Genomic DNA, 16057 nt, shown 5'->3' with positions numbered 1-16057 from the left:
GGGGAAGGAGGAGAAGGTACTGGAAATTTGTCTGGTTTATCTTGTCATCGACTTTGGCTTTCTATGTACTCAAACCCCAACCCCAAAGCAAAATGAGGGGAAGAAGAAGAAGAAAGGAGGAGCTGAACGCCAGATCTTTACCTGGAAATTAGTTCACCATCTTCTTCCAGTCCTTACAAAGTTGAACTCTGGCTCCAAAATTGTGGGGTAATTTGAGTCCTTTTTATGTTAAAAGTTTAACCAAGTCCTGGAAGTAATAAAAATTTGAGTCCAGATTCGTTTTAAAATTATGTTTTATTATTAAAGTCTAGTTTGAGTAGGAGAGTCAAATGCTAGTCTTTTAACTATTCCAAGTAGTAGTTTGAATTCCGAGTCAGTTTAGGACTATGAAATCTATATATAGATGTAGGTGGCCCGAGACACGAATTTATGAAATATATCACTTTAGTTTTTCTGAATATTGCTGCTGCGGATTCAGTAGAGTGCTTGGAGGATTCCAAGTGGAGCTTAGGTGGATTCCTACCTGGTTATCTCTTCTATGTTCTGCACTCTAATATCTGGAGTCTAGCAGATTCAACAGGTCAGTCCCCCAGTTTCTTTAAGCCTGCATATTCTATGTTCTACCAGCATTCCAACCAATTTCTAATTGATGAATCTCATCAAGTACTGCTCAGAACAATCTGAAATTTCATACCAGGTCATTATATTAGTAGTTCTCCAGTAATACGGTAGCATTCTCTGAGTTTCAATTCTGAAATCTGAAATTCTAATTAGCTGGTTAAGAATCCTTATCGCATTAGGACTTCTCTGAAACTTGTTATTCTGTTATCTGAATTCTACCAAGTTATGCAGATGTATTCCTCTATCAGAATAGAGTACTCAATCTGAATTTTAGCAATATCTGATTACTCTGTTGTGAGATATATACTTTCTCCATTTTCTTGTTGCTTTACCTCTAATCAGTGCTCCTGTCAATACTAGTTTCTCACTGGGATTTTCTGGCTCGGAATTAGATCTCATTGAGCGATTGGCGCAAGTATTGGCCGATCTGGTCCAATCCCTGCCCAATCTCTGGTTCATAGTATGAGGTATCGGCCAGATGGATTGGCGTCTGCCAATACCAATCTGGATTGGCTTATCCTCTTAATCCATCCCCAATACTTCAAACCGCCTCGACCATAACTTGGATGTGTTGAGACTATAAGACCTTACAACTTAGATAATTTTCATTTAACCCCCAAGCGTTCTCTCTTTTCATAAATTTATCCTCAACTTTATTTTCTTTACATTTGTTCCCCTCCATTTAAAAAGGATCATATCTTCAATCCCCAAAGGGTGGACCTTGGCGCAACAATAAGGTCACTCCATTGTGATCAAGTGATCATGGGTTCGAGTCAGGAAACAACCTCTCCGTGAGTGGGGGTAAGGCTGTATACATTATGACCCTCCCCAAACCCTGCAGTGGCGGGAGCCTCGTGCACTGGGTATGCCCTTTTTTTTCATATCCTCTACAAATAATCAAAGACCTCATATGAATCCCATACACAGTTCCTGGACACATTTCAGGTTCAGCTGGTATCTCCATACCTGCACAGTGCACACACTTCTGGACAGATATCCCTGTATCCTATGTTTTGGGAGTCAGGTGGATCCGACTCCTTGATACATACCATAATGGAACCCATGTAACATATAGAAGAAAAGTAAACCTTTAATCCAAAGGTGACAAGGAGTATACTTCATATTTACCTGTTTTTGAGAGTGCTCTCATCCTATTGAGGTGCTCCTCTTCAATTTTGAAAGGTGCTTCATTCAAGTCCACAGTCCTCTGGCCACCAGGTGCATTCCTGGAATGGATAGTTAATGGGAACTCAAGAGTGCCATCCACTTGAGCAATGTCCATTGCAACTTTTGCTTCCATGGGGAACAAAAGTTTTGCCAGACCAACTGAAAAGAAATACATATCATCATAAACAAGAGAAATCTCACACCAAAACAAGGGGAAAATATATAGGAATAAACTAGAACAAAGTTCCAAACGACTAAAAGCCACTGAAAGTCCACAATTTAGAGAAAATTATTTTGATTGTAGAATGTCACAAACAAGATCAACTCTCATACTTGCCTGGTCAACTATCAGTCAACATTTACTAAATCAGTATTCCTGTCAAATTCCCAAGTTTCTTCACCAAGGAAGAGGACCATAACTTCCCAAACAAGGAGAATAAGAAGCTTTCTTCTTCCAGGTGGGTTGAGAATGAGGAAGCAGTTTTTAGAATTTGAAATTAATATAATCAACTAAATCTAAACATGAATAATAACCTGTGCAGTAAGATGCAGTGTGATACTGAGAAAAAAGCATGAGGGCCTCAAAATAATAGTTTAGAATGTCTTAATTCTTCAATAAAAGAGAACGGCGAAAAGGAAGAATAATAAAATGCATCGCGGAATAACTGGAGCACTGATTCAGAAAGGGGAACAACAATTTAAAACTGAATTAGAAGTTGATATTATTGCTAAATCAACAACACATGAGAAAGTATGTAACAAAAGAGAGAGTATATAACACCTAAATTAAACTGAATTCATTTAATTCCAGTTCAGTGAAACCAGAATAATAGTGCACACAAGAATTATTTTGAAATAGAATAAATGCATGCTCCAGTCAATACTGATTTCCCCTGTAATTAATTTTGATATGGAGGGTTATCATGCCATCCAACTCAAGGATCAAAGCATATGACTTCATCAAGTATGCATGCAAGGGGATTTGGAGTTTTGAGAGGTATGCATTGATTACAAACTATCCATTCTCCAGATACGAAGAGGGTACTTTTCAAGTGCTACATTATCCTAGTGGGAGTTGTAATGAAAACCAATTCTAGAAGACACTAAATTTTGACATTAAATGGATTTCTTTATTAATCAAACTTGATTGAGGAAACCTGCTGGCACATGCGAACCTGAGTCTGGTTCAAAAAACTGACATCACATTAAGCATCAATAAGAAACTTGACACTGTCCGAATGTTACAGAGGAAATTAGAATGGCAACAACAAACTGGAACCTGGTTCAGAAAATCATTAAGTGGGAGTGAATGTTTAAGGTCTAAAGTGTAGGCTGGCATTTTAGGGGTAGGCTTTAGTCTTTGTTGTTAATATAGTAGATGTATCATAGTCACAAGAGATGTAAAGGTATAAATCTCATAGCATGAAACAATTGTGGGATAGCCCATATGATAGCATGTTAAGGAAAACTCAATAACATGCTGCTTGCTCTATAAGGATATCTATTGGGGGTGGGGGAATAGAGAGCTCCATAAGACATCAACAGTTGTTTCATATAATTATTTATGAAACATAACTGAAGAGAGTTGTGATGTATATGTTAATCAGACGTATGATGTGCCAGACACAATAACCTAGAAAATTTGAAGTATTTTATATCTCCACATAGTTTACTTCCCAATAATGAAATTTCTAGACGTTCAATTAATTATATGACATGAAAAGACGGTAAATATAATATACAACAATATATAACATCAGAACAGTCTGAATTACTAAAATGAACATTTATTTTCTTCAATGAGGAATAGAATTTATTTTCTTCAATGATTAATAGAATGTTCACATGCCAAGTACTTAGTGAGAAGCAAATGATATGACATTCCTTAAAGAAGCATTTATTATCTAAACAAAATTTTAAATTCAGCGGTGGGAACAGTTGTTATTCTCAAACATTAGTGGCTTGTCAAATAATTCTGAATTCTGAATAGCATATAATCTGAACTTGCATGTTTATTGTGTGTTGTAACATGGATTAAAGAGGTATTTTAAAATGTTCTCTCCCTTATTACAAATAAAGAGGGCCTAACGTCTATTTGACGTAAGCCTAATCAACATGGTTCAGAGTTAGGATCAACATCGAGATCCTAACCCTAATGCCTAAACCCTAGTCCCTCTCTCTCTATTTAGCTAACCGACAACCGCCATCATCACCGATCCCTCGGTGGTGCGATTATCCCACCGAGGACGTTTTACTCTTTGAGATGATCTAAATCTCCTCTCAGGTTGTTCTGTTTCTTGATACATATAGGAAGGAATTAGTCATCGTGACTTTCCTCTGTTCCCTATCAGCTCCATTAGATTAGATGGGAGAAATCACCTGATGTAGTCTCGTTCGTGCTTCCTTGCGATTGGTTCCCGTGGCTTCTCTACCTTACCCAAGCTACCTTACAGGGGAAACCCATCAAGCTTACTGTTGTTGATTCTACTTATAAGAAATGGGATACAAACAACTTCCTCGTCATGTCTTATCTCATAAATTCCATGGATCCTACCGTAGCCCAAGGCTATCTCTTGCTTGACACGATGGCCAAGATTTGGAAGACTACCAAGGACACTTATCCTCATATTGGCAATGATGCACAATGTTATGAACTCCAAAAGAAGATCCATGAGACCAAATAGAAGGAGTTGCCCCTATCCTATATTATTCAACATTACAAGGTATGTGGCAAGAGTTAGATTTTTATGTAGATTTTGCTGCTACATGTACTACATATGCAAATTCGTTCAAGAAGAAGGAGGACAAGATCCGAGTCTATGATTTCCTTGCTGGCCTTAATGTTGAGTTTGATCAGATTTGGGCTCGTGTCCTAAATTGTGATCCCTTTCCGTCCCTTGAGCAAGCTTATGCCATGTACAGTCAAAGGATAGTCGCAGCATTGCCATGAATCTCCATGTATCTCAGGATCGACCAGCCCTATATTCTGGCTCAGGTACACCATTGTTAAGTTTGTCTCGAATTCTTGACCCATTTTGAAGATTGACCCGCTCCGACATATTTTGGTGGCGACCTGAATGGGAAGTTTTCTGAGATCTGTGATGGAAGCAGAGGGGCCCAAGCCCGGAGCCCAGCCCTGATCTCATATGGGGGTGCGGGGGCATAGCCCCACGGTATGGCTTGACCGGATCGACCCGCGACTTGGAGTATATAATGTACTGTTGTCTTGTTGAGAAAGTTATTATATTTTGGGAGGTTTTCCGAACTAGGGTTTCAAGGCGAGTTTTCTCGCCGTTGCTTGGGAATAATCTCTCTTCTGCATAGTGAAACATCTTCTTCTTCGCCCGAGGACGTAACACACCACCTTGGTGTGTGAAACTCATTAAATCTCTATGTCGTGCGGATCTTTTGTCTATTTATTTTCGTATTTCTTGGTGTTTGATCTAACAACCATCTTGAGGAAACTTACAATGGTACCAATGATTTATCTACATCTAATAAAGAGCTTGTGAAGTGCAATTACTATGGGAAGGACAGTCATACCAGGGACCGTCGCTGGAAATTACATGGACGGCCTAATAATACTCAAGGATGTGGCAAGGTCAATCCAATCAAGCCACTACTAATCACAGAACTTTTGATGATGTACCCGTTGATCCATCACTATCCCAGGAGTTATAGACCCTTTGTCGGCTGATGACCAAGCTTTACTCTTTGTCCTCTTCATCCACACCCTCAGCCGCCTTAGCTACATCCCTGCTAGTGCCATCCAATCCCAATCCTTATCAGCTAGATATTTCTTTTGGTGGTCATTGTGCCTTGTTGTATCTGTTCATTGGATAATCGACTCAGGTGCCACCAACCATATGACTTAGTCTCATAACCAATTTGTTGACTATTTCCCTTTGTCAAGTAACAATAAAGTTCAAGTTTCTAATAATTCTCTCCTCTATCTCTGGAAAGGGTTCCATCAAATGCTCATCCCTGTCGTCCCTTTCCACTATGTTATATGTCCCTAATTTTTCTACTAATCTTCTTCCTATTAGTAGTCTTACTAGGGATTTAAATTGCAAAGTAACTTTTTTTCCCACTCATTCTCTTTCAGGACTTGGTAACGGGACGTACGATTGGCAGTGGTTGCGGTTTATACTTGCTTGACAGCTCTCTAACAGCTTTGAATACTGAGGCTTCTCTCCCCAGTTCATCTACATTTTCCTTATCTGAGATCCACAAGTAGCATCGTCAATTGGGTCACCCCTCCTTTAGGCATTTTCTAAGCTTTTTCCAAATTTATTTAAGTAATGTACTCTTAATGATTTCTTTTCTGACGATTGTGTCTTTTCCAAGTAAACTAGATCTATTTATCCTATTTCTGATAATAGATGTTTAGTTCCTTTTGGATTGATTCATTCGGATGTGTGAGGCCCTACCCGATGTGTTTCAATATCTGGTTACCGATGGTTTTTAACTTTCATTGATTGCTATAGTCGCACTATTTGAATCTACTTATTACGTCAAAAGAGCGATGGGTTTCCATGTTTTCAGTTGTTCTATGAGATCGTTCAAACCCAATTTGATGCTACGGTAAGATCCTTCGCACGAACAATGGGAGGAGTACTTTGATGGGTCCTTCAGTTGTATTTGTCTGATCATGGAATTTGGCATTAAACAAGTTGTGTGGATACTCCTACTCAGAATGGTGTGGCTGAGCGCTATCGCCATCTCTTGGAAGTGGCACGGTCTTTCATGCTTGAGATGAATGTTCCTAAATAGCACTGGAGTGAGGTAGGCAGTTTACCTTATTAATCAGATGTTTTCACATGTGTTGGCCTCTTGCTGCCCTGTTGTTCTTCTCGGTACCTCATTTCTTGTTGGGGGCCTCCTCGTAACTTTTTTTTTTCCTCTGGGCCAGCGGGAGCTTGGACGCAGAAATATTTCCAACTTCTGTCTGCCCCATGGCATTACACGGTCTACAAACCCTTCGCCCCACCTCCTTGAACACTTCGGGGTGTCTTTCTCTCGTACCGGTTGGTTGATTCTCGAAATCACCTCTGAAAACAAAAAGCCGTAGTGTCCCAACCCACAAATGAATAGGAAGCGGGGCGAGGGTCTTTCATTAAAGGGGGAAAGAGGAGTGGGGCATTGTTTTGGGGGGGCCACCTTGTGCAGCTTTGTATATCAGCTCCACTCAGGTAAGGAAGTACGGATCAGAAATAGCTCTACAGCTGGCCTAGCAACGTAAGGCCTATCTCCAAAGGGCCTCCCGGTGATCTACATCCACATAGCATCAATCGGTCATCCACACAAACGAAGAAGGAAATATCGCAGGCAAAACAGACTCACATTTCCCAACAAGCAACAGATGAGCCCCTATCTGAGTAAGGCTGATTGTAGACCAAAGAAGCAAGGGTGCTCTACAATCAGCTCACAAACCTTTGTTTGTTGTGCCTTCCATGGTTTTTGGATGCATTGTGTTTGCTTGTAATCATCACCTCCATGGGAAGCTTGATCCTAAAGGGCTCCAATGTATTTTTCTTAGGTATTTTGCCACTCAAAAGGGGTATAAATGTTATCATCCTCCCTCCTGGAGGATGATTGTTACTATGGATGTCGTCTTCCATGAGTCTGAAGCATATTATCCATCTCCTACACCTCTTCAAGGGGAGTCCACTCTATGGGAAGATGTGCATTTTCCTTTGATTGCCTCATTGGATGCTGACATTGAACTTGAGGAAGGTGTGACAAGTCAGGAACAGCAGCAACTACAGCAGCAAATTTCAGTCCAAGGGGAGCTGCAGCCTTTAAAGGTGTATGTTCGTACTCAGCATAAGCAAGTATACTCTACCACCACTATGCCCAGTCAATCGTTGCCTTCAGACCCAAGTCCATCTCCCATCTGGTGAGTCATCTCCTTCCAATGATCCTAGTATTGACTTACCAATTACCATTGTAAGCCCCGTAGGCGTTGCACTCAACAGCCCATCTCTAATGTTATGTCATAGAATAGTCTTTCTCCCTCCTTCCATGTTTTCTTTTCTTTTTTGTCGTCTATTTCCATCCCTCACAACTAGCAAGAAGCTTTGGCTAATTCTAGCTGGAAAGTGGCTATGGATTAAGAGATGAGGGCCCTTGGGAAGAATGACACGTGAGATTTGGTGCCACTACCTTATAGGAAGATGGTGCGATGGACCAATGCAAAGCAAGTTGATGCAGATAAGTCACTTAATAGGCTTATTTTATTGCAAATAAACCTTGGGCTAGGTTATATATGTGTTGGGCCTTTGATCCCATGGGTTTTCTTTGTAATGAGCTACTTTAATGGGGCCTAAAATATGTGTAGAAAGTAGAAAAACGGGATTTAATTCATTAGTTTAGCTAGAGTCTTGTTTTGAGTCTATTTCTTGTGTTATTTCAGTTTTTAGTCAGTTTAGGTTTCCCTATTAGTAAATGACTAGTTAGTTACCTACTCCATGTTGGAGTTCTAGTTCAATTCTGGGCATTCTAAAGTTAGCTTAAAGTCTTGAGTTGTATTGTTTGGGGTTATAAACTGTTGGGGTAGTTTACTTGTAACCTACTTCTGCATTAAGTGGTATTAGAGCTATGGCTAAAGAGAGTTCCAAACAAATTTCATTGGAGGATGTGATGAAATCCCTCCAACTACTAAACACAATGATGGATACTGTGGCCCAACAAATTGCAGAACTGAATGAGACTACTGCTGCCCAATCTAATGCTCAGCCACGTTATTTTCGTGGGGAATTCCTTGAATGGGTGCATGAATTGGACATGTACTTTGACAACTACAACTTGACAGAGACAGAAAGACTCCAATATGCATGTTCCCAGATGAGTGATTGTGTTCGAATACAATGGAGAATCTGTGAAAGGAAACCTCAAGCTCAAGGTCATGAGCCTAAAACTTGGGACGAGATGGAGTACGAGTTGGCAGGCATATACCTATCTAAACATGAACGAAGAATATACTTCCCTCCACCAGATTTCCAAAAGCCACCCACATGTCACAAGATTGCTATTGTCGAGAAAGAGTTGGTCATTGATGTTCCTATCAGTGGAATTCATGTGGATGAAATCGAAAGCGACATGGTCACAATGGTGGACAAAGAGATCGAACCCAAGGAGTTTAATGGTACAACAACTATGGTGATTATGGACAGCCAAGCGGAAGATCCTAAAGGGTTTGAGATTGAAGTAATGATTGATGAAACCATTGAGGAAACTGTAAACGACAGGGACAAAGGACTTAAAGAGCCTATGATCGAAGAAGAGCAAGTAGAGGATATGCTAGAAGACGACCTCATGGATACATTTGAAGATCTTGAGATTGAGCATGTGGAGTTCGTCATCCCATTAAGGTATCTTGAAGATCGAGTTCCTCACATTTTAGACTACATCCTTATTATTAAAGAACTACCTAAATTTTTCTACGGCTTGAAGAGGGACTGATGCAGTTGGCCGAAGGACTTAGGCAAAATATATATATATATATATTTAATTTGATTTTCTTTTTTTTAGAAACAATTTTCTTTGAATTTAGCTAGCTTCTAATCATAGAATAGTTTCCTTTTCAGTAGTTGCCATTAATTGTTTGATTTTTTCTTTATATTGGATATGCAAACGATAGAGAAGTTTTAGATTTTGAAGAATAGAAATTTTATTTGAGTTTTTTTGGTTTCGAAACCGTGAGTTGTTCTCTTCTCTCTAACTCCCCCTGAAATCCCTTCTCTCTCTCTTTCTCATCTTCTTCTTCTTTACAATCCTTTCCCCTATTTCGCTAATATATATACTTTCCTTGCCTGGGATTACTTTGTTTTGGGCGGCAATTAAGACCATCATGAAGTGGATCGATATCTTTCATACAAGGTCTGTTTGGGTTGAAACTCTGAGTAAAGGCAGGTCTCTATTAGGCGACAAAACTCCTTGAAGTTCAGCTCAAAACTCCCTTTCGGTTTGGCTAATTGAAACCTGCAACTAGGGCAGCAAGAGTCTCTACCGCCAGCTTCTAACTCAGGGTCTTCTTTCATCTTTCCAGTCTGCCGACCTAAGCGGCTTTCATGTAGGTCTGGGTGAGCCTCCTCTTGAGACCTTACACCTGAAATTTCAGGTCTAACAGAGAAGAGTTGAAGGAGATTCCTCCATCGCAAGCTACTGCTCTTCCTTCCTTTACAGGTCATCCAAGGAATAAGAAGACTGAATCGTGGGCTGTTTAGGTCATCTCATTCCTTGGTTTGACAATATTGCCCCTCCTTTGCTTACTATTCTTTTTTTTGTCCTATCTTTATTTGTAATTCCTGAACTACCCCTTTTACTAGTCGATTGAGCCACTTGCTTATGTTTTAAGCTTAGTTTAATTACAAAATTGCCACCCAACCATTAAATTGAGATTTTTAGCCATTCTAGTGGGCCCTAAGCGATCCGATTTCAGTCCTTAGAATTTGAATCCGAATCCGAATCCGAATCCGCATCAGGGACACGCACCATGCTATAATCACCCTCACTCTCTACAAAATTCGAGGACAAATTTTTTCTAAGAGAGGGAGAATTGATGCAGATAAGTCACCTAATGGGATTATTTTATTGCAAATAAGCCTTAGGTTGAGTTATGTATATGTTGGGCCTTTGATCCTATGGGTTTACTTTGTAATGGACCACTTTAATTGGTCTAAAATATGGGTAAAAAGTAGAAAAAGGGGATTTAATTCATTAGTTTAGTTAGAGTCCTGTTTTGAATCTATTTCCTTTGTTATTTCAATTTTTAGTCACTTTAGGTTTCCCTATTAGTGAATGACTAGTTAGTTACCTACTCCATGTTGGAGTTCTAATCTAATTCTGGGCATTCTAAAGTTAGCTAAAGTCTTGAGTTGTATTGTTTGAGGTTATAAACTGCTGGGGTAGTTTACTTGTAATCTACTTCTGCATTACAAGTTTGGTTGCTAGAGGGTTCACTCAAACATATGGGATCAACTATCAAAAAACCTTTGCTTCGGTTGCCAAAAAGAATAGTGTCATAGTTATCCTTTCTTGCGCAGTTAATCTAGGCTAGGAGCTACAATAAATGGATGCTAAAAATGCTTTTCTCCAAGGGGAGATTGAAGATGAGGTACATATGGATATCCCTCCTAGATTTGCTTCTCCAAAGACCCAAGGCAAGGTGTGTAAACTGAAACAGGCCTTGTATGGCCTAATGTTGTCTCCCCGTGAATAGTTTGGCCGCTTCCACAGAGCTATGGTGTCCATTGGCTATAAATAGAGTAATGTTGACCATACTTTATTTATCAAGAAGAAAAGAGAGCATATTATGGTCCTCATCGTCTATGTAGATGATATTGCACTCACTGGGAATGAAACAGGTGAGATAGCTAAATTGAAGAAATATTTGGGTACAAAGTTAGAAATTAAGGACTTGGGTAAGCTGAGATACTTTCTTGGCATCAAAGTGGCTCATTCAGCTCAAGGTATCTTCTTCTCTCAACGGAAGTATACTCTTGGTCTTCTATCAGACATAGGAATGTTGGGTTGTAAGCTAACCAACACCCCTCTTGACCCTAACTCTCATCTCAAGTATAAGAATGTAGAGTCAGTTGACAAGGGCAGTTATCAGAGATTGGGACGATTGATAAGATCTCTCTCACACTGAGCCAGACATAGCCTTTGTGGTAGCTTGGTCAGTCAGTATATGCCTAATCTTCACTCATCACATTTGGAGGCAACATATCGTATTCTGAGATACTTAAAGGCTGCTCCTAGTCTCCACATAGCCACTTGCGTGTTGAAGCCTTCACTAATGCTGACTGGGCTGGTTGTCCAAATGATAGAAGATATATGTCCGAGTATAGCACCTTCGTTGGAGGCAATCTTGTTACTTTGTGGAGCAAGAAAAAAGTTGTGGTTGCACGGTCCAGTGCAGAAGCAGAGTTTCGAGCGATGGCCCATGATATCTGTGAACTTCTTTGGCTCCAAAGTCTCCTTTAGGATCTGTGCGTTCAAGTTGAGTTGCCTATGCGTCTATATTGTGATAGTAAGTCTGCAATCAGCATTGTCCACAATCCTGTGCAACATGATTGAATGAAGCATGTCGAGATCGATCATCACATCATCAAGGAGAAGTTGGAACAAGGAGTTATTTGTGTCCCTTTTGTTCAATCGGGTGCCCAGTTAACTCATGTGTCCACTAAGGGGCTCACTTGTAAAGTTTTTTGTCCTATTATTAGCAAGTTAGGCATGTTTGATATCTATGCACCAACTTGAGGGGGAGTGTTGTAATATAGTTCAAGGGGTATTTTAGTCCTTGTACCTATTCTAAAATATTCTCTCCCTTCTTATAAATAAAGAGGGCCTGTTGTCTATTTGACACAAGCCTAATTCACCAAATCAACTTATGGAAACAAGTTCATTCACTACAGATCTTGACATAGCCCATTTGATTCTTTCTATTCAAGACACATGAACGTGATGTGTAAAGATGTTTTTCTGCATGCCCGGATGAGCAGGCACCGCCGTCATAGAGAACTACATAAACATGACATAGAGAAAAACAATAAGCTTGATTGGCAAGGGTGGGAGTGATGGACCATCAAATACCCAACTGATTCAAGAGTTCAAAAATGAAGTGATTTCGGTTGTCATCTGGAATGAAGTGGTCCCATTAGGGTTCACAATAGCATCTGAATGGACATGGTCTTCATCAAATGTGGACTTATCTCCATTCATCACCAGTATATGAAAAAACAATAGAAATGGGAGGACCACAACACCACACTCTAGGTGGGTTGATTAAAGAAGCGTTTCTAAGGAGGCTAAAACTGCTTAGTGGTAGCTTCAAGGGTGCTTTAACTTTGCATACAGGTTGTCACATCACCCTCCATTCATGTGGAAGTTTCAGTTGAATGTAATTTTCCATGTGGCAGGATAAAATGGTCTTACACCTAACTGCACCAGGGATGGGGGAGTCAAATGCATTGTGGGCCAACAGTTGAGCTGGCAAGGAAACTCAAAAGATGCCCTTTTTTTTGGGGGGGGGTTGGGGCGGGGGGAATCTACCTGACTGGTGACTATGAAAGAGGGAACATCAGCACTCACTCCATATGGCTCAAACTAGTAAGCACAAGTAGAAAAGGCTCTGTAGGTAGTTTGCTCCAGAAAACTTCACCCTAGATATGGCTTCATCTCATACCTACCTAAACTGACCTTAAAATCACTTATACATTAAAGTTTACCCCAGAAATGGTTTCACTAGAATGGCCTTAATCAGTTTTGAAGCCACACCTTATCCATAAAAATGTTATCGGGATTCAAAATAAAATAATTTAGGGCAGCAACCATAGTTATCATCTAAAATCTGATAACAATGGGCCACACAGAGCTAAAGATTAGGAATTTGGAAGCCATGGTGACAGCTCACCTCTATTTTCAAGGTATAACAACTTCATACGCAGATCATCACCAGCCATTGCAAGAGAAACAGAAGCTTCTCCCAGTAGCGGATCCCTTCTCTCTGCTTGCTCTAATATCTCTATGCACAGCCGATCCTTAGGAGAAGCTTTTCCTTCTTCAGTAGATCGATTGTAATCCACATTTTTGGTGAGCCTCTTGGAGATCTGAAGTGCTTTTCTTCCATCTGGAGTAAGATCAGATGGTCGGGCTCCTTTTGTTAGAAGAGAAACTATAATCTTGGGCTCTTTCCGTGTTGCAGCAACATGTAGAACAGTGTATCCCCTTATATTGCTATGATTAACATCAGCAAGTCCAAGATCAAGGAGCTCTGTTGTAGTTTTGGCATCACAATATGCTACAGCATAGTGTAGCGCATATGCATCATCTAGTGTTGTATGCCCCTCTTTTAGCAACATTCTCACCAATTCAACATCATCAGAATCCAAAGCCCTATGTATTCTCTTCACATGTTTATCTGGAAAGTTGTTGGTTTCAGACACATGTAAGCCAAGTTCCTCACGTGAATCCATTATTTGTTTAACAATACCGTGGGGCAATGTTTTTTCAAGAGTTATGATATCGATATCAGACTTGACTACAATCTCAGTACACTTCTTCAGCAACCTCTCACAAGCATTTTCACACATATTTGAAACAGATAATATCACCAATAAGTCATCTGTTGCCACCTTGTCAAGAATGTCAAGTAGGTGCCTCTGCAACAAAGAATACAGACAAATTTATTCCAGGCTATAGCTTGGAAGAACAAAAATAGAGAATTGCTCATGTGCAATAACAAAATGGCATCTAAAAATAATGTCAGTAGAACTTGATGCAGTAATTTTCCCAGTTTAACTATCAGAAAATGTTGATTAGTGGGCTCGAAATTGTGAAACATTACAGCAGCTAGGAAATTTTGTTTCACAAGTTTTAATTTCTTATTTTACATAAGCACTTTGATAGTGTTAATTCTTCCATATGACATGGGTAATGTCATAGCATAGACGGCAATTGAATGTTGTCCATGAAACAAGCACTTCTCATAGAAAACAAAATCAAATAAAAATCCTGTTTGGAAGTTGTTTTCCAAATTTTTTATTGCACTCCAGTAAAACAATTTATGTTGATTTTATTCTTATACAATTTCCTTTTGCTTTAAGACAGTTTCTGTAATATAATTCCCCTCGAAGCAGAAGTAGAAACCTCTGGCATCTCCTCCTTCAATACTCAACTTATTACAAGTGTGGAAGAAAACCTTCCCCAGTTCTCTATGAGAAGTGTCCTTTATCAGTGAACCTGGGTTGTTTTACATTATAAAATTGTCCTAGAAGTGGAATTGGTAGTGGAGAATAGTAATCTGAACAAGGTCAATGTTTTTTCATTTCAGCTATATTAACATTTATGTGTGCAATTTGCAATTCATTAGAATTAGAAAGCCACATAAGAATTCAGGAGCGACTGATGAATAAAGGAGGAGCATAGGGCATTCCTTATACCTCATAAAGAGCCACCAATTCCGAAATTTGGAAAGTGAAAGAGGCATATAGCACCTCTACCATGAAATCGATCGCTGGCCTGCAGGCGACATGAGAGCAATCTTCATCGACACACGCACAGACATCTTTAGGTAATGGCTTAACCTTGCCACTATACAGGTAACTTATAACCGCTTCCAGAGCATCATAGCCCATATTGAAATCCTTGGTCAATTCCTTCATTTCAATCTTTCCTCCACCCTCTCTAGAACTGAAGAGGGTCCTAAAGAAAGGGCTTCGAGCAGAAAGAATACAGCGATGGACGGGCAATTGACGGTCCCCATTCAGGATGATCTTGGCGTCGCTGCAGAAATCAAAGTCCGAAGATTTGAATATTGATTCTAGGTTTTCAGATAGTCGCCTAAGGGCTTGTACGTCACCGGAGGTTTCTGAGGAGAGGGTCTCGGTTTGGGATACGAAGCAGATGCTGCTGCTGCCACTGTTGTCGTTTGAGTCCGAGAAGGTTGTTCGAGAATCCATGGGCAAGGAAAAAGGGGACTATTGTACACCAGTGAAGCTAGGTCGGTGAATACGCCATGAGAGACGTTGAGAATATCAGAGATTCACATCCACTAATATGCGGAGAACGAAGACGATACGGAAATTATGAGAGAGAAAGTGCCATGGATTCAGAGTGAAGCTTGGAAGCCTTAAGAAAGTCAGCAGAGAGAGAAAGGGAGAAAGGAAAGGGTGGAGGAGAGGGTCAGTGACCCAGGGGAGAGATCAGAGACTTCGAAGCTCTCATCAGCTACAGACATGGCTGACGGGAGACGATGGAACAGACAAACCTGACGAATGCGGGGCCTCACTTAAGATCGTATTTTGGACCATCGGATTGGAATATCCAGTGGGATCCTGCGTCATATCGCGATCCCATGGGCCATGGTTAGTAAAGATGAGAGCGGATCGGATTAAATCAAACGTCGCTAAAACGAGTCGGAGAACGCGTCAAGTTGAATTGGGTGGGCAGTGGGCTCTTGTACTTCCATATGGCCCTGACTGTGCGGTGGAGGGCCCTAGAAAGGACGGCTGGGTCAAGAGTCGGGGCCATCTGACTCGGGGTCTCTTGTGCATTAAATTGCTATTTTATTTTCAGGAGAAGGTTTCCTAAAAAAGGCAATGTGGCCTCTAAGGCAGCATGTGGGCCAACCAACTGCTTGTGAATGCTGTGAAAGCATCAACAAAGGTGGAGCATAAAGGATGGGGCGGTCATTTTGCCCCACTTTGTTTTTTGGAGTATGAGCCATTTTGCTTTTTAGAATTTTTTTTCTTTTTAATTTTTA

At 40.3% G+C, this 16057-nt stretch overlaps 1 protein-coding gene across 1 annotated transcript in view; it reads right to left on the bottom strand.

The window, feature by feature from the left end:
- LOC122067358 (BTB/POZ domain and ankyrin repeat-containing protein NPR1-like) overlaps positions 1-15604 on the bottom strand; it is a 16623-nt gene extending 1019 nt beyond the window's left edge. Inside the window, exons 1-3 of the mRNA XM_042631189.1 lie at positions 14736-15604; positions 13208-13955; positions 1750-1947 (exon numbers count right to left, since the gene is read on the bottom strand). Coding sequence (XP_042487123.1) covers positions 1750-1947; positions 13208-13955; positions 14736-15254 — 1465 coding nt within the window. The 5' untranslated portion in view covers positions 15255-15604. The remainder of the gene's footprint in view (positions 1-1749; positions 1948-13207; positions 13956-14735) is intronic.
- Between the last annotated feature and the right edge of the window lie 453 nt (positions 15605-16057).

Source organism: Macadamia integrifolia, chromosome 2, assembly GCF_013358625.1.
Source record: "Macadamia integrifolia cultivar HAES 741 chromosome 2, SCU_Mint_v3, whole genome shotgun sequence".
NCBI lineage: Eukaryota > Viridiplantae > Streptophyta > Magnoliopsida > Proteales > Proteaceae > Macadamia > Macadamia integrifolia.
This window is presented reverse-complemented; position numbering and strand designations above follow the sequence as displayed.